The sequence below is a fragment of the Solanum stenotomum genome, chromosome 8 (genome assembly GCF_019186545.1).
Source record: "Solanum stenotomum isolate F172 chromosome 8, ASM1918654v1, whole genome shotgun sequence".
Classification (NCBI taxonomy): Eukaryota; Viridiplantae; Streptophyta; class Magnoliopsida; order Solanales; family Solanaceae; genus Solanum; species Solanum stenotomum.
This window is the reverse complement of record NC_064289.1, coordinates 49,532,938-49,551,624: the sequence shown is the minus strand read 5'-3', so window position 1 is coordinate 49,551,624 and position 18,687 is coordinate 49,532,938. Positions and strand designations below refer to the sequence as shown.

At 34.5% G+C, this 18,687-nt stretch overlaps 1 protein-coding gene across 1 annotated transcript; it reads right to left on the bottom strand.

Annotated features, from left to right (window-relative positions):
- Window positions 1–15,277: 15,277 nt before the first annotated feature.
- LOC125873168 (dof zinc finger protein DOF2.1-like) lies at window positions 15,278–17,285 on the bottom strand. Its single transcript, XM_049554057.1, has 2 exons — window positions 17,067–17,285; window positions 15,278–16,457 (listed from the first exon to the last, which is right to left on the bottom strand). Exons 1-2 carry the CDS (start codon window positions 17,103–17,105, stop codon window positions 15,558–15,560), a joined length of 939 nt encoding a protein of 312 aa, XP_049410014.1. The 5' UTR covers window positions 17,106–17,285; the 3' UTR covers window positions 15,278–15,557.
- Between the last annotated feature and the right edge of the window lie 1,402 nt (window positions 17,286–18,687).

The window sequence follows — 18,687 nt, the reverse complement described above, 5'->3', positions numbered from 1 at the left end:
ACTCTACCCTATCATGACCAGTTACTTGAATCACTCCAAAGATTTTCTTGACCTCATCAATGAAATTATGTGGGTCCTTACCAACTTGCGACCCTAGAAACTCTGGTGGATTCATCCGAATAAAATCTCAAACTTTGGTTGTTGCTAACCCATTATTAGCATTAGTAGGAACTAGGGCCTGGTAATTGTTCTGGTTAGCCACACTTTGTGCCAAGAGTTGGATAGCATTTTGAAACTATGTATTCGAAACGTCATGGTCTGGGCCTAGAGGAACTGTGTTAGTGTTGCGGGCATTAGCATTCCTTGTGTAAGAACTACGGGGATTCATGATCTGAAACGCATAACGATGAATTAGAAAGGAGATCAGACCCACGCACGAAAAGAATAGCATGAAAGTGAAGTTTTTCCTAAAACACTTCGTAGCCTCCCTCTCAATAGATATGGAGCACTTCACACCCATGAAAGGGACTCTACTTAGTGTGTCTTTCAGACATCCTAGGACTCTTGAACCTAATGCTCTGATACCAAGTTTCTCACGCCTCAAGGCTACCCCTTTGACATAAACATGGGACCTAGGATCACGAGTGACCCCAAGCTAACCCAAAAGCTGGAATATCATAGCATACTGAAAGATAACTAAATCAAGATACTATGCGGAAGCTTAAAACAGTAGATAACCTAAAATGGGGAATACCCAAAACTATTATGTTATATAAAATATACTAAGAGTTCAATAACGTTGATAGATTAAACTCAAATCTAAAGATGAATCTAATGCAATGTCTGAAAAAGCCTTTAACTGACTAAAGTTGTTGGGACATTCCCCCAGCTAACTCTAGCAAAACTGAAATTAAAAACATGTCTATTGTCCTCGAAGTATGAGGACTCACCACTAAAGCTGCTGAACTGGAGATCGGGAACCGATCTATGCATTATTTGGATGTTGACTACCTGAACTTACATCATGAAAGGATGTAGCGCAGAGTATGCATCAATACTTGGAATGCACTGAGCAAGCAGGATATAGAATAAAGTGGAACAAAATACATGAACTGAACAAAGCATACTGAGCAATGATATAATCTGAACTGAATGTAAATGTTAAAATATACTGAAAACTGAGCTAAATGCAACGACTAAGTACTAATCATAAACATGACATACTGAGACTGAATACTGAAGTATAACGGAAAAACTGGTCAAATGCACTAAAGTCTAACTGTGGGAGCTACTATTAACCGACATAAAACCATGTGAGCTTAACGTGGAGTCTGAATAGCCCCTATCGAGAGGACCCAATATACCTTGTCAGGGATATAAAGGCATGACTGGCATGATCACTAAATCTAATGCCCAACAGAGTGGACTTATAAACCTACAGGGGCACGTAGCTCTAGGACTATGAGGGTCCGTTAAACCCTAGTCCAACTCGATGTTAAGCCTACTCCCAACTGGAATGCTTATAAACAACATAACTGAAATATGATAGATAGCTCAATATTCTAACATGCTTACTGAGAATGCAACATTTAAGTACTGATAATGAAACATTTGAAATCTGAGGCATGTATATCTATTTATCTAACCTAGCTAGTGTAATTCATGAACTAAACGAATCTACACAACTAGGGTTCTGAGTTTCATTCAAAGAACTAAGCAACAATATTACGAAAACATGATAATATGGTTAAGGACACTATAACAGCTAAATCGCAACAATTATCTAAAGTTCTAGAAACCCTAGGTCTAAATAAGATAAAGGGAATCAAGAATCTGACTGGATTCTAGGGACCTAGTGGATGAAAGGAACCCACTAGTGAAATCCCAAATACCTGGTGACAAAATTCACGGAGAAATATTTTGGATTTCGGAGCTAAAACTTGAATAACACCGCTGCTTGTTCTTGAAAGAAACTGGAGCCTCTTTCTCCTCTTTTCATTCTAATTTGGATGATATTTGGAGAATAAGGGTTTTGGGTATGTATGACTAGGGTATTAGGCTTATTCTGAGTAAAACATAGTTTAGGCATCAAATGATATAGTTTAAGTGCCCAACACATAAGGGAAATGACCAAAACAACCCTGACTTAATCCTGGCGAAGCTCATCCACAAAGGGAGCGACGGTCCGTCATTTGACCTACCAGCCGTCGTTTGGGTTCGTCGTTCATGATCTGCCCAACAGGGCTTCACTAAAACGAGCATAACATTTTAGTTGGAGATGGGATTTTAGCAAACTCGGTGGTTGGAAAGAGGATTCAATTATATATCATTTGGTAGGTCATGGGCTACCTAATTCCTTTTGTGCTAAGAGTGATGACCATTTGAAGTTGACCCAACATCAATTTCCCTCTAACTGGCTGCTGACCCTCGGTCAGACCTACGGTCCGTAGGTCTAAATCGTGGGTGGGATCAGAGACTATAATGATTTGGGACTTAATGATGGAACCCCACCTACGGTTTGTGGGAGGTTCCGTCAATACTGGCACCAGTTTTCTGAAAAATTAGGATTTTTCTTCATTTTGATAGCTGAGGTGTTACACGTACGGACCATACATGGACAACAAAAAAAAATTACTTCTTTTACCCTTGTCACCTACAGATGTCACTTACGGTTCGTAAGTGCTCTTACCAACCGTAGGTGGGAGCCGTAGGTCACACCTGCAACCCAAAAATTGTATTTTTCCATCCTTTTCATCAAAGGTATTACAAGGAAGAAATTGTGTTCGCCAAAATGAGTAATTTGTTGCTGATAATATGATACATATGAAGTGATGAACATAATTAAGCATCAAAAGGGAAGAAGTGATTCGAATTTTTTAATACTGCAAAGAAGTAGACGAGGTTGGAGTGGCTTATTACACCATGTTAGAACAAGAGAATGTAGACAAAGAGAAAACTGGAAAAGCTACAAATAGCAGTGTTGATTTCTTATTCCCCACTACTTGATTGGTACAACAATTATGTATTTATAATTATAATATTATGATGTAGAGATACAATTCTATAAGGAGACTAAATGCACTCTTGTGCCTAGCCTTTGAACGTGGAATTTTGTTAGAGTTGGAAACTAATTAACGTGTCTCGATAATTAGCAGCCATGTTTAAAAATATTAAATTATATTTAAAGTCAATAGCTCGCTCGTAAAAGAAAAGGCAAGATGAAAGTCATTATTTTAAACTCAATTCAATTCACAAGGCAAAACATGTTTTCTTACATATATCATAACATGAGTAAGTATGAAGACTCGATACGAGCATGTCTATATAACGCGCATAAAGTCGGATTCAAAACCTCTTTGTAGTCAAAAAGTATGTTCAAAATAAAGATACACATGAGAAGAATGTTTTCATAAATTGACATATCGTATACCCTGCTAAAAATGCTCTAGATGTGCTCAACTACATTCAATGATAGCTCTACAATCAATTATGATGATAAAGTTTAGAAAGTTCTATGAATTCTGTACTACCCTTCATGGAACGATATCAAGAATCACCCACCGATTACAATGCCCTTAAACAAGCTACACAACCCCAACTATCCCTCGTATACTTGTAATTAAGCAAGGACCTACCGTAGCAAAATCTTCGAGAAGTCCTACTTTAATGGCTAATAGTTTATATCCCAAGAATCTCCCACTTAGACTTTTAACCATCACAATTGTTATAATGTATTATATCTAAATGCATGGTTAATAGTATACACCCTAACAATCTCCCAGTGGGATATTTAATCTTGAAAATTGTTAAAATATTATTCTAAACACATGATTAATAGCATATACCCTAACAATCTCCCACTTAGATATTTAATTTGGAAATTTGTTAAAATACTTTTCTAAGCACATGATTAATACTCCCTCTATATCTAGTTACTTGTCCACTTTTCCTTTTTTAGTTGTCCCTAATTACTTGTCCATTTTGACTAATCAAGAAAGGAAAAATTTCTTTACCTATTATATCCTCAATTAATTACTTTGAAAAAGATAGAACTTCTTGAAAATCTTAAGTTTTTTAACTCATCCACTTCATAATGAATATGGGTAAAATGGTAAAGTCATTATTTCAATCATTGTATTATTAATAGGTGTGTCAATTCAAAAGTGGACAAGTAATTAGGGATAGAGGGAGTAATATATACCCTAAAAAGTATACCTGAGTATTAGGTAACAAATCAAGGTCACATAAACACAGACAAATCATGAATTAAGAAATAACCAAATTTCGCTAATTATGTTTATTTATTGTACACGATAATTAGTAGCCACATGTCAAATCAACTATGTCATTATCATTCTAATCTCAAGGCATGGAATTAAACAAAGTGAAATTCATTGGGCCTATCAACCCTCGAAGACTATTTTTCCTCCTGAATAGCAAGGTCTCTGCGAGAGCAATTTATCGGGGTAATCAATTCAATCCTAAAAGACTATTTTTCCTCCGGAGTAGTAAGACTGCCCATGCATGCCCAATACGAACAATTCAAATCATGGCACTTCAACTGATGAATTATTAGTCTTGACATAATTAGTCATATTTTTCTTTAATCAATCTTTTCATTAGTAGAGGTACATCAAATTAATTTTCAACTTATTGTTAGAACAAGAGAATGTAGAAAAAGAGAAAACTAGAAAAGCTACAAATTGCAGTGTTGATTTTCTAACACCTCGATCTTAGAAAGGGTTAATTTTAGAAAGAACTAAATTAGAAATAGTCAATTGGAGATTATTACAAGTTAATCTTCAATTGTGAGTTTTGGGTCAACTTCAAACGATCATAACTTTCAGCAAAGGATGAGTTAGGTGGCCCATAATATATCAAAATGAAATATCTTTGAGTCCTTTTTCCAAAGGCATCGAGTTTGCTAAATTACGATTTTGGATGAGGGAGATATGCCCGATCGAGTACAGCCTGTCTAGTTAAAGAAATCCATCCGAATTAAGAAGGGGTATTTTGGTTTTTTTCTTACCCCCCCCCCCCACTAGCCTAACTCGTTTTTAGTAATATTTTAGGTGTCTAAACTGATTTAGATCAATTTTCACAATTCCTAAACACGCTTAGAGTTTTAGAGAGGAGTTCAAGAAGAGAAAAAGGAGAAGTTCAAGTGTTCGTTCAAGTTTCTTGCGATCGTCAAGGATTTTCACCAAGGATTCGATCTTTACGAGGTATGTAAGTTTCCATAGTATTGGGTTTGTTCACCCACATGCCAATCATGAGTTTCTTTTACGAATTTCATCCATAAGATTGGGTATATTGAGTTTCTTGAAGTTTGTGCTTCATTCTTTAATATGAGGTTTCGTTGAGTTCTCGAGATGAGGATCTTGTGTTTGGGTATTGTTCTTGAGAAATTTTGAGTGGATTTTGTTTTAATTATATTGGGTCTAAGAATCCAAAAGAGTTTGAGGAAAATCGTTCGATTCTAGGGGAGTTAGACATGAAATTTGAGCTAGAAAATTCGTCAAAAGCTGGGCATAGGGTAGGGCATCACACCACTCAGTGCATCCCAAACCACTTTAGGTAGTTTGGGGCCTGGCGAACCACACCACTCAATGTGCCCCAAACTACCTTCAGTATTTTAGGGGTTGGCGCCCCACGCCACTCAGTGCATCAGGGTCGCCATGTCCTCTACCCTTCCGTCATTCTTTTCTCTTGTGTTCCTTCAAATCGTACATATGTTCTCTACTTGATATCCACACTTAAAACTTCCATTAATCGTTGAGAGATCATGCATATCCAAGTCATAACTTTTGAATTCATAATTCAAATTCAAGATAGAGTTAAGAGTAAAGTTCGAGGAAGTTCTTTCGAGTCATTTTAAGAAGTCATTTACAAACATTTAAAACTTGTTTTAATACTTGAGTACTTGAGTATGAGGACGAGGAGAGTAGAATTCATGTTTTTAAAATGAATATAAGGGAACTAGGTAATCCCAAGAGTAAACATTTTTACATTTAAAATGAGAGAAAACATCGATTTCTAAATGAGTTCATGAGGAGTTTTGAGCACTATCTCTTTTAAGAGAACCTTTTGAGTAATAATATCAAAGTTTGAGGATGAGATATTTTTTTTAAACATATGAGCATGAGTTATATTATTGGGAGTAGTATTGAGCACCAATATGGGGATGAGTTCAAACAACTCAAAGTCCTTATAAACCATGTATGCCAACATAGGTAAAAAGAGGCATACTTTTCCTATGATTCCTTATTACTTTGACAACATAGCTTAGTGGATCCACTTAGTTGAGGATGTCATATACTCCGGCAAGGTATAGGACAGTTCTGGCGTTGTGGGAATGACGATGTATCATCACATAACTCATAGTGATGGTTGTCGGTTAGAGAATCTCTCAAATAAGAGTAAAGAGTTTACTATTGTATTTTATATAAATTATCTACTATTTTAAAAGCTTTCTTTATACGTCATCCTTATTGTTGCTTCTATATTGAATTGAGGTAAGTAGTTCTGAGTTTGAGTATCTTTAAGTATCTTTGGGTATCGTTGAATTGAGTTGAGTTGAGTTGACGTGAGTATGACCTTTTTTATCAGTTCAATCTTATGTCTATGTTTAGAGTTCCACTTACATGCTCGTACATTTCATGTACTGACGTCATTTGGCCTGCATCTTTCATGATGCAAATACATGTAACCAGGGTCATTAACAGGTGCTTTGTTGATACCACTTGCAGTTCAAGAGTTGCTTTGGTGAGCCTCTTTGCTTCGGAGGGTTCTACATTTACTTTCAGTCATATTAGGATGTCGTGGGTCTTTGTCCTGACTACTATCATAGTTGTTAGAGGCTTCATTTATAGACAGTAGTGTTTTGAGGAGTATTTTCATTTCCACTATTAAATGTTTAAGACTTGAGTTGCTTCTTTTTTCTAGTTGAATGTTTTTTTAAAATATTTTGAGTATCTATTTTGAGACATTGAGATAAATATTTACTTTTAAGTTCATATGATGTTGAGTAAGTCTTCTGTTGAGTATATTGAGCCAGGTCAAGGGTTTGCTTGGGGACCAGCAATGATTCTCGAGTGCTGGCCATGTCAAGGATATAGGCTCGGGGAGTGACAGATTTCTTATTCACCTCTACTTGATTTATACAACAATTATGTATCTATAACTATAATATTCTAATGTAGAGATACAATTCTATAAGAAGGCTAAATGTATTCTTGTGCCTAGCGTTTGTCCATGGAATTCTTTGTCACGTCCCGATCCTACACCCTGGACGTGGCCGACATTCGAGAACAATTGTTGGATCCAAGCAAACCATTGGCCTGGTTAGATTCTCAGCGGAAGACTTAAGCATCAATAAAAGAAATCAAATGTCATTTTACTCAACTGTCTCAAAAGTAAACTTAGAATGTTTTAGAAATAAACATTCAACTAGCCAACAAGGCAACTCAAGTCTTTAAATATTATAAATAAAAATGGAAAAGTCTCATGAACTACTGTCTATCTATCTATGAAGTCTCTAATATTATAAGGGATGTCGGGACAAGACCCCCAATCATCCTAAAAAACTGAATAACAAAACATGATAAAGGGATCCTCCGGAAGCAAGGAAGCTCACCAAATAACTCTGGAACTCGACCGAACAAATGGCGTCAGTACATTGAATGTGAGGGGAAATCTAAAATAAGACATAAGTTTGAGCTGGAACTAAAGAAATACTTACCTCTTCTTAACTCAACTCAACTCAATTCAATATAAAGCAGTGATAAAGAGACAATATAAAGAAAAGTTTTTAAAACAGTAGATAGCAACTCAATGTATTGAAAAATACAATAAATACTCAATTTTGTATATAAAAATACAAGTAACTCAGTTGGAGATTCTTTAATCGACAACCATCACACTATTAGTTATGTGATGATACAACATCTAGCCCACGCTTCCAGAATTGTCCTATATGTTGTCGGGGTATAGAACCTACTACTAAGTGGATCCACTAGTATATGCTAAAAAGAATTAAAGAATCATCTAAAAAGTATGATCCCTTTCTACCCACGTTGGCTACATTATTTATGGAAACTTTGAGTTATCAGAACTCGTCCCCATATCGGTTCTCCATACTACTCCCAAAATGTAAATATCTCATATGTTTATAAACATAACTTTTTCTGTAGTTTGATATTATTACTAAAAAGATCTTTCTCTCAAAAGAGATAGTACTAAAGCTGCTCATGAAAACTCTTTTGGAAATCAGTTTTTTCTCTCATCTTAAATGTGAAAACATTTACTCTTGGGAATACTTAGTGTCACACCCCGAGCCTACACCCTGGGCGGGACTGGCACTCGATAACCATTGCTGGCCCCAACTGAACCCTTAGCCTGGCTTACTTACTCAGTGGAAGACTTAACTCAATCGTAACTGTACTTTTAAAAGTAAACCAAAAGCTTAAAGACAACTGAGGATGTATTAAAATAACATTCACTGGTCAAAGTGGCAACTCAAGTCTCAACATAATAGAATGAAAAATGAAAAGACTAAATAACTAACATCTGACTATCTATGAAGCCTCTAACAACTGAGATAGATGTCGGGACAAGGCCCACGACATCCTAATGAACTAAACATACTGAAAGCAATAAAAGGGATCCTCTTGAAGCAAGGAGGCTCACCAACAACTCTGGAGCTCAACTAGACTCAACGATGTGCTGGATGTTGATCCTGGTTACATGTATTTACATCATAACAACGATGCAGGCCAAATGGCATAAGTACATTTAATGTACAAGAATGCGAGAAGAATTCTAAAACAAGACATAAGCTTGAAAGGAATTGAAAGAACAAGCTTGGTCTCAACTCAACTGAACTGAACTGAACTCATATCAATATAAGCAATATAAATAAGTGAAGTATAAAGAAAAGCTTTAAAACGTGGATAGTAACTCTGTGTATTTAGAAATACAATATTAACTTTGGGTATGCAAAGATACAATATAAACTCTGGAATGTATATAAAAATACAATTTACTTCTATGTATATAAGAATATAAAATACTTTTGTGGGAGTTTCTCTAATCGACAACCATCACTTAGGAGCTATAGTGATGATACAATGTTTGGCATCACGCTGCCGGGGTCGTCCTATACCTTGTCAAGGGCATCGGACCTGACTGCTAAGTGGATCCACTAGTCTATGCTAAAAAGCATTAAGGAATCATATAAACAATATGACCCTTTTTCTACCCATGATGGCAACATGGTTTATGGGGGTTGGGAGTTGTCTGAACTCTCCCTATATCGGTGCTCAATACTACTCTCAAAATATAATACTAGCTCTTATGTTTAAAAACATAACTTCTTTCTAGGATTTGAGATAATTGCTCAAAACTTAGCTCAAAGGCTCGTCTTGTAAATCAAAGTTTCCTCTGTTGCTTAATTGTGAAAGCATTTACTCTTTACTGAAAAACTAGCTCAAAGGCTCTTTTGGAAATCAAAGTTTCCTTGTTTAAATGTTAAAACACTTTACTCTTTGGGAATACATAGTCCTGATATACTCTTTTGAAGAAATGAACCTCAACCTTTACTCCTTACTCAACTCAAAACGCAAGTCTTAAAACAAATTTAAAACATTTGTAAAAGACTTTTGGAAAACTCTATGAACCTCTCTTGACTTGACTCTTAACTTTCCTTGAATTGAATTATAGATTCAAGGCTCATGATCTCATGTTATGGATAATTTCATGTTGTTTAGACGTACCTTAGAGTGTAGAAATCAACTAGAAAACATACGTACGTTTCAAGGGAACTTAATCGAAAAGAAGTGGGAAAAGATAAAAGACCTGGCGTCCCTGGCGCTCTGAGTGGCGCGGGGTGCCAGAGCCCAAAATTCAGAGTCTGGGTTGGGGCGCTCTGAGTGGCGCAGCACCCCAGATACCAAACTTCAAACACTGAAGTGGGGTGCTCTAAGTGGCGCGGCACCCCATGCCCCTGCCCAAAAAATCCTCGATTTTTTTCTTGCTCATTTTTCAACTCTAAACCCTCTAGATTCACTTGGTTCTTTCCCCAAACACTTAGATTCGACTACATAATCAAAATATTCAAGAATTTACTCAAAAGGACATCTAATTTCATGAATCTAAATCAAGAACTCCTCAACAACTCCAACAATCAAGAACCCAAAAGAAACTTCAAAGAAATCCATCAAGAATTGAATTTCTAAACCTTCAAGAATATAAATTCATTGAAATAAATCATGGTTGGCGCATGGGTGAACTAACCCAACGCTATGTGATCTCACATACCTTGTAGGGATCACCCCTTGGTGAAATCCACAAGCAATTCTTCAAGAACTTGGCGATTCCTTACTTTTTCTTCTCCTTTCTCCTTTTCTTTTCTCTTCTCTCAAAACCCTAACTTATTTTCAATAGCATAAATTGAATCCAATCAGTTGAGACCCCAAATTAATTACTAAAAAACAAATTTAATTATTTGGGTAGTGAAAAGACCATAATACCCTTCTAAAATCCGGTTTTGACTTTCCTTATCTAGACAGCCCAACTTCAAATGGGCATATCTCCCTCATACGAACTCGAAATCGTGCAAACTCGGCGACGTTGGAAAGATAATTCAAACATATTTCCTATGGTATCTTGTAAAACACCTAAATCATCGTGAGCTAAGAGTTATGGTTGTTTAAAGTTGACCTAAAACTAGGAGTTATGGTCGTTTGAATTTGACCCAAAACTCATACTTAACTTAACTTTGTCCGACTTTCCAAATTTGATTATTTCCAAAAATGGTTTCTTCCTAATTCTGGTTCTTTCTAGTTGCGAGGTGTTACAATATCTCCCCCTTGGGAACATTCATCCTCGAATGAGATTAATCTTAGCAGGCTAAGGGCGTAACATCTAACATTCATCTCAAACACCCAACAAGCAAAAATGCAAATACAAAATGCCAACTTAAAAATAAATGCCAAGAAAAGGATTAGTACCTTAATTTGGAACTTCTCCGTATTCGAAGAGATGTGGATATATCTTCTTCATATCTTCCTCAGCTTCCCAAGTAGCTTCCTCAACAAACTGATTTCTCCAAAGAACTTTGATTGATGCTACTTCCTTGGTCCTCAACTTGCGAACTTGGCGATCTAGAATCTGCACAAGAATCTCCTCATAAGATAAGTTATCCTTGATACCAATATCTTCAGTAGGTATGATAAGTGAAGGATCTCCCATGCACTTCTTCAACATGAAAATATGAAATACCGGATGAACCGCTGCTAACTCTTGTGGTAGCTCCAACTCATAAGTTACATTGCCAATCCTTTTGGATATTCTGTAAGGACCAATATATCGGGGACCAATATACCAATATCATATTGAACTATGTGTTCTGATACCAAGTTTGTCACACCTCGAGCCTACACCCTAGGCGGGACTAGCACTCGAGAACCATTGCTGGCCCCAACCGAACCCTTAGTCTGGCTTACTTACTCAGCGGAAGATTTAACTCAATCATAACTGTACTTTTAAAAGTAAACTGAAAGCTCAAAGACAACTGAGAATGTATTAAAATAACATTCACTGGCCAAAGTGGCAACTCAAGTCTCAACATAACAAAATAAAAAATGAAAAGACTAAAGAACTGACATCTGAATATCTATGAAGCCTCTAACAACTGAGATAGACGTTGAGACAAGACCCACGACATCCTAATGAACTAAACATACTGAAAGCAATAAAAGCGATCCTTCGGAAGCAAGGAGGCTCACCAACAACTCTGGAGCTCAACTAGTATCAACGATGCGCTAGATGTTGATCCTGGTTACCTATATCTGCATCATAACAACGATGTAGGCCAAATGGCATCAGTACATTGAATGTACAAGCATGCGAGAGGAATTCTAAAACAAGACATAAGCTTGAAAGGAACTGAAAGAACAAACCTGGTATCAGCTCAACTCAACTCAGCTGAACTCATATCAATATATGCAATATAAATAACCCAAACAAATCCATCAAGAACTCAATTTCTAAACTTTAAAGAATATAAATTCGCTGAAATAAATCATGGTTGGCGCGTGGGTTAACTAAACCATAAGCTATGTGATCTCACATACCTCATAGGGATCACCCCTTGGCGAAATCCACAAGCAATTCTTCAAGAACTTGGCAATTCCTTGTTTCTTCTTCTCCTTTCTCCTCTTATTTTCTCTTCTATCAAAATCCTAACTTATTTTCAATAGCGTAAACTGAATCCAATCAGTTAAGACCTCAACTTAATTACTAAAAAATGAATTTAATTAATTGGGTAGTGAAAAGACCATAATACCCTTCTAAAATCCGGTTTTGACTTTCCTTATCTAGACAACCTAACTTCAAATGGGCATATCTCCCTCATACAAACTCGAAATCGGGCAAACTCGGCGGCGTTGGAAAAGATAATTCAAAGATCCTTCCTACGGTATCTTGTAGCACACCTACTTATCCTGAGCTAGTATTTTCTTGTCGTTTGAAATTGATCCAAAACTCATACTTAAGTTTGTCCAACTTTCCAAATTTGATTATTTCCAAAAATGGTTTCTTCCTAATTCTAGTTATTTCTAGTTGCGGGGTGTTACACTTAGTTCCCATATATCATTTTTATGAAAATGAACTCGGCTCTACTCTTCCTCAAACTCAATGCATAAGTCTTAAAACAAGTTTAAATTAATTGTAAAAGACTTTTTGAAGGGACTCCAAGAAGACTCTAGATTTGAATCTTAGCTCTACCTTGAATTTGAATTATGGATTCAAGGGTTATGATCTCATGTTATAGATGATCTCTCGATGTTTATACGTACCTTAGAGTGTAGAAATCAACTAGAAAATATAGGTACGATTCAAGGGAACTCAAACGGAAAGAAGTGAGAAAGGGTAGAGGAGCTGGCGACCCTGGCGTACATAGTGACGCAGGGCGCCAGACCCTAATCTACAGTAGGTGGGTTGGGGCGCACTGAGTGGCGCAGATCCCCATGGCCCTACCTACAGAAGACTCTTTAGGGCGCATTGAGTGGTGCGGCGCCCCATGCCCCTGCCCAGAAAACCAACGAATTTGCTTACTTATTTTTCGACCCTAATTCGCCTAGAATCGAATGGTTCTTTCCTAGTCACTTAGATTCGAATACCCAACACTAGTATGCAGGAATCTACTCAAAAACAACCTTGAATCTCATACGATTATCTCAAGAACTCATCAAAACCTCAAAAATGCAAAATATGTTCGAATTAACTAATGGTTTGAAGTGTTGGAATTTAGACAAAAAATACCTTCAAGTAGGACATTGAATTTAACCTAAAACTCTTATTTTTAATGGTGCGAATCTAACCTCAAGTATTAAATAGATTCAAATTCTAACTCCAATTTACAGAGTATTATAGATACCATGTTAAATGAATCTTGGATCCAATCAAATACAAAAAACTAGTTTGAGGGGAAGGATTGTCCAAACCATGGTAAGAGTCCAAGTTACCCCATTCATCTTCGATGTGGAATTTTTCATTCATCAGGTATAGTTTTTTTCCAAATTTATATACTTCAAATCAAATCAAATTAAATATTTTCAAATTTAAAATAATTTAATATCAAATCAATCCAAGCAAGAAAAAAAAGAAGTTGATTTGATACAATTTCTTAAAACAGACCTAGGTAATTTTGTCATTCAAAAATCTTGTCAAGCTGACTAAAAAGCAAGCAACAATTGGGCAAATATATATAATATATATAGTATAATATAATAAAAAGATGCATAGTTGAAATTATATATGCTGAGGGAATAAAATATTACAAAACCTGTCACGCCAAAATCTGGTGTTGGATTTGGTCAGGCAATAGAGGAAAATCTATCCCGAAATTGGTGCTCTCATAGCTCACTAAAATTCCAAAGCCTATAAAGAAGAGAAGATCAGTCCAACAACTCTCATTATTCTTTAATTATTATTCCACCATATTATTCTTTAATATAATAATAATAATAATAATAATAATAATAATAATAATAATAATAATAATAGAAGGATCTACCTAAAAATAAGAAACAATCATGATAGAATATCTTTAATATATGAACTATGCATTTTTAATATTCTGACATTTTGTAATACTAATATACTGTAGTACCCCCTTGCTAGTGAAATAGTTTAGACTTCACTAAAAATCAACTATGATGCATCACTATCTGATTCTGTGGGTCAATCACTTAGCCTTTTTATTTTTGGAAGAAATAGTATTGAATGATGAGATACAATACTATTGAATGTGTGTCAATCATGATAGAATAAACAAGGATGTTGAGATAGATGTGTGAGCATATTAGAAGAAATATAATCATTAAAAATAAAAATATTTGGGACAAGTTGAGAGCGCCTAGCATGGTGGACAAGATAAGGGAGACAAAACTGAGATAGTTCAGACGTATGAGGAGGAGATGCACAAATGTCCTAGTGAGAAGGTATCAGAGATTGACTATAATGGGTCTTAGAAGAGGTAGCAGCAAGCCAAAAAAATATTAGAGAGATGTGAATAGACAAGTCATGGCATACCTACATTTTACTGAAGACATGACCATATATATGAGAATATGAAAGTCCGAAATTAGAATATAAAAGGTTACTCCCTCTAGTCAAATATAAATAACTTGTTGGCATTTTTTTCATAAATGAATTTTTTGAAGTCAGACTTCACTAAAAAGTCTCAAATATCTTGGGTTAATAGTTTAAGAAGAGATTGACGATGATGTTATACATCATATTAAGCGAGATGAACGATAAAGTGGAAGCTCTCATCCTCTATTATGTGTGATAAGAATATGCCATCAAAATTCAAATGTAAGTTCTGTAAAATAAATGTTAGACCATGTATGAAATGGCGTGTTGGCCGGTCAAGAAATATTGAACAGAATTGCAGGAAAGCGCTCGATAATCGTCTAAAAACAAGTAACATAAATAAGGATATTGAAATGAATATGTGGCATATTAAGAGAAATATCTCATTAGAAATAAAGATATTTAGGACAATGTGACAGAGGCCAGCATAGTGGACAAGATATATAAGGGAGATGAGAGACAGAGATAGCTCAAACAAATGAGGAGGAGATACACAAATGCCTTATCTAGTGAGAAGGTGTCAGAGATTGACTATGATGGGTCTTAGAAGAGGAAGCAACAGGCCAAATAAATATTAGGAATATATGAATAGACAAAACATGATATACCTGCATTTGACTGAAGACATACCATAGATAGATATGAGAACATAAAAGTCCAGAATTATAAGACCATGTCATTAAAATAATAAAAAATCTCTCATAAATGGAACAAAGAGAGTATGAAATTACATAGGCCAGTACCTTTACTGCTAGTCTAGATGAACAAATTTGGAAGTTTCACTTCAATGAAAGAACAAGCTAAAGAGAGAGAGAGATGATTCAAATGAATCAAAACTCCTTACACAAAAGACCATTAAAATAATCTTCAAACCTCTTCTAATTAATAACAAAAACTCTTAGTTGTATCTTTTTTTTTTTTTTTTGGCAAATTAAAGATTGGCTTATCTTTTCTAACATCTACATAAGAGGGCTATTGAGAAGTCCATGCCCAGAAGGAAACCCTAAACCATACCAATTTTGCCTGTTTGAGTACTCAAAATCAGCCACATTTCCATCTCCATTAATCTGCCATGGATATCCCAACAAGATTTTATTGTCACTACACATCTCTTCTTTCAATGCAATGGATGTTGTGATACCACTTCTCACTTCTTGATCAAAATTTGTTACCATTTCTCCACTTGCACTTTCAACATGTCCCATATTGTTCCCATTATTACCATTTGATCCATAGTAGTACAAGTTATGGTTCAAGAAGCCATTTGGTGTTTCAAGAAATCCACCCCTAAGTGCATCAAGAAAGCCAGCATGAGAAATAGCTTTTGTAGAAGAGGTGCACATGCCACGGTTTTCAAGAACATCATGACGGGCATTATTCCCAAAATTAGTAAGACAAAGCGAATCAGGAAAGATTACGTCAGTTCGAACTGTTCTCTGCAACTCTGGACACACTAATTGTCCACTTTCTTGGTTTTGGAGCCTAGAAAATGCTAGACTAAGGTCATTGGGATCATAAGAAAATTGTGTAAGAGGTGATATTTGATTACTAGGACAAGTAGTGGTGGTCATCAAGGATTGATTATCTGGACTTGACCTCTTTGATGATGATCTTTGTTTCTTCCTACACCCTCCTCCTACTGGAACATTTCTTAATGTACCTCCTTTTGTCCAATACCTTCTACATGATTTGCAAAAGTACCTAGGCTGAGTGAGACTATAATTGTTGTAGTAGCAAAATTTGGTGTTAGCAGAATCACATCTAGGACATTTTTGTACTTCATCTTGAGGCCTTGGTTTCTTTTCTTGCTGTGGCTTTGTGCATGCCAACATGCTTTCTAGTGTTTGTGAAGACATTTCCTATGGAAAATAAAAAATCAACAAAAATTAGCATAGTCCCAAATGTTTCAGTTATTTTCTCTGTCTCAATTTATGTGATAATATTCGATTTGACATAGAATTAAATTAAGAAAAAGTTATGAAACTTGCGCGCTCTAAAACAAGTAATAAATATTTGTATCACTATAAGTTATCTCATTAATGATATAATAAGCATTTTAAAATTGAATTATTATCAAATATAGAAATTAATGTGTTTTTTTTTCAGGGGAGTTCTCAAATTATAAGGTTTAAATTTAAAAAAAAAAAAAAAAACAGATAAAAGCTAAAGAAGAGAACATGAGGATATCAAGTGAATAAAAAGAAAAAAAAATTGAACTTTCAAAAACCATTTTTCATTAAAAAATTTTCAAACTTCAACCAAATTTGCTTTCAAATGTTAGCTAGTTAAATTCGACTGCTGATAGAATAAAAATTGCATAAGAGTATCTCATACTTTAGTTAAACTAAACCCTCCAATAAAAAAACTTTTCAGAGTGAAAAAAAAAACATAATACAGGGGAAACCCAAGGGAGAAAATCCTAAAAAAGTGCAAAAAATATAAATAATAATAATAATAATAATATTTACCTGGTGATAATTTTGTGCATTAGAAATATCCATATCCATATACAATTCTTCTAAGTATATATATAAGATTTAATTAATCAAAACTCTGTTTATAATATAAGAGAAAATTGATTTGAGTAATTTTGAAGAAGAGAGAAGTGGGATTAATTTGGAGAGGAATTAAATGAAAGGATATATATAGAGGAAATTTTATGCAAAAGCCAAGATTATTAACTTATGCCCCCCACTACTCTCTGAACTTCCACATACATATATATACACACAAAAGAGAGAGACAAGAGAAGAGGTGTGGGGATAGGATCAGTGGCGGACTCAAGATTTTTGTTATGGATTCTAAATATGAAAAATAAATATATAAATAAATATTTTATATGTTTATTTTTACTTGTTTCCTATACTATTTTGAAATATCTAACAATACTTATTTGGTTTATAAAATTAGTGAAATATTTATCATTTTATATTTATTTTATCATTTTTATAAAATATTGTTCATTTTTTAATATTTAATAAGAGTGGTTTGATAAGATTACTCTTATCATTTATTGTTTGTTAATCCCTATATCAACTTAATAATAGACAATTATTATTTAACAACAATGACTATTGGTAGTAAGAGATTATGGGATATATGGGGATTCGTGTAAATTTAGTAAGTAATATAGTACTTGTCTCAGCACGCAGATAAAGCAAATGTTCACATGAATCATGATAGACTAGTATTGGAAAATCATGGAATTTTCCAGTCAGTTTGATTTATGTCATATAATTTCATTAAAATACGAGTAACGACTTTGTGGGACCAAATGCCATGCTCCAAATATTTAATTTTAGCACTTTTTTTCAACTTGGTTTTATTTTAATTCCTTACATGTATCATTTAAGTATAAAAGAAATTATTCATCACATGATATAATATACACACATATTATATATATATATATATATACGAAACTCCAATTAAATAATAATATATATTTTATTCGTATTATTTGAGTTATCTTGAATTTAATTTAATCACTTGCTTTTAATTTTTAACTCAGTTTCAATACGGATAAAAAAAACTTAATTTTTATATCACACATAGAATATTAAATCAAAAGTATTAAATAAAAAGAGAAAAGAAAAAGATAAGGGTGTGATTGATGATGTAAACCTCATAATTTGTCTTATTATGCAAGCTCACCCAATTGTTTTGCCCATGTCATTTCTGTTATGCTAGCAAAATTATCTTGTAAAAGAAAAAAATAATCATTTGAGAGCTAAGTAAAAAGTTGCTGCTGCTTCCTTCTGAATATTTGTTTGTCTAACTATATTAAGGTTGCTAGGTATACAAAGTTATAATTTATCTTCACATGACTAGGGAAATATCTACTTAATTATTGTTAAATATATTTTTAAAGTAATTAAAAAAAATTTAAAATTATAAAGAAATAAAAACACGAAGAAATCAGGGAGACTCAACATCTATTATATATATATTTATATATATATATATATATATATGAAATAATTTTACTTTTATATACCATTTCGAATAAACTCCTTTACACCCGTGGTTTAGGCCCTAATTGTCAGCTCTTCTTTATTCCCTTCTGTCCATACTCCATATTATAGTGTT

What these genes read in the sequence shown, in the direction of transcription:
- LOC125873168 (XM_049554057.1), bottom strand. Translation starts at nt 17,105, where the DNA reads ATGGATATGGATATTTCTAATGCACAAAATTATCACCAG. An exon ending in ATGCACAAAATTATCACCAG is followed by an intron (nt 16,458 to 17,066) that starts GTAAATATTATT and finishes TATTTTCCATAG; the next exon opens with GAAATGTCTTCACAAACACT.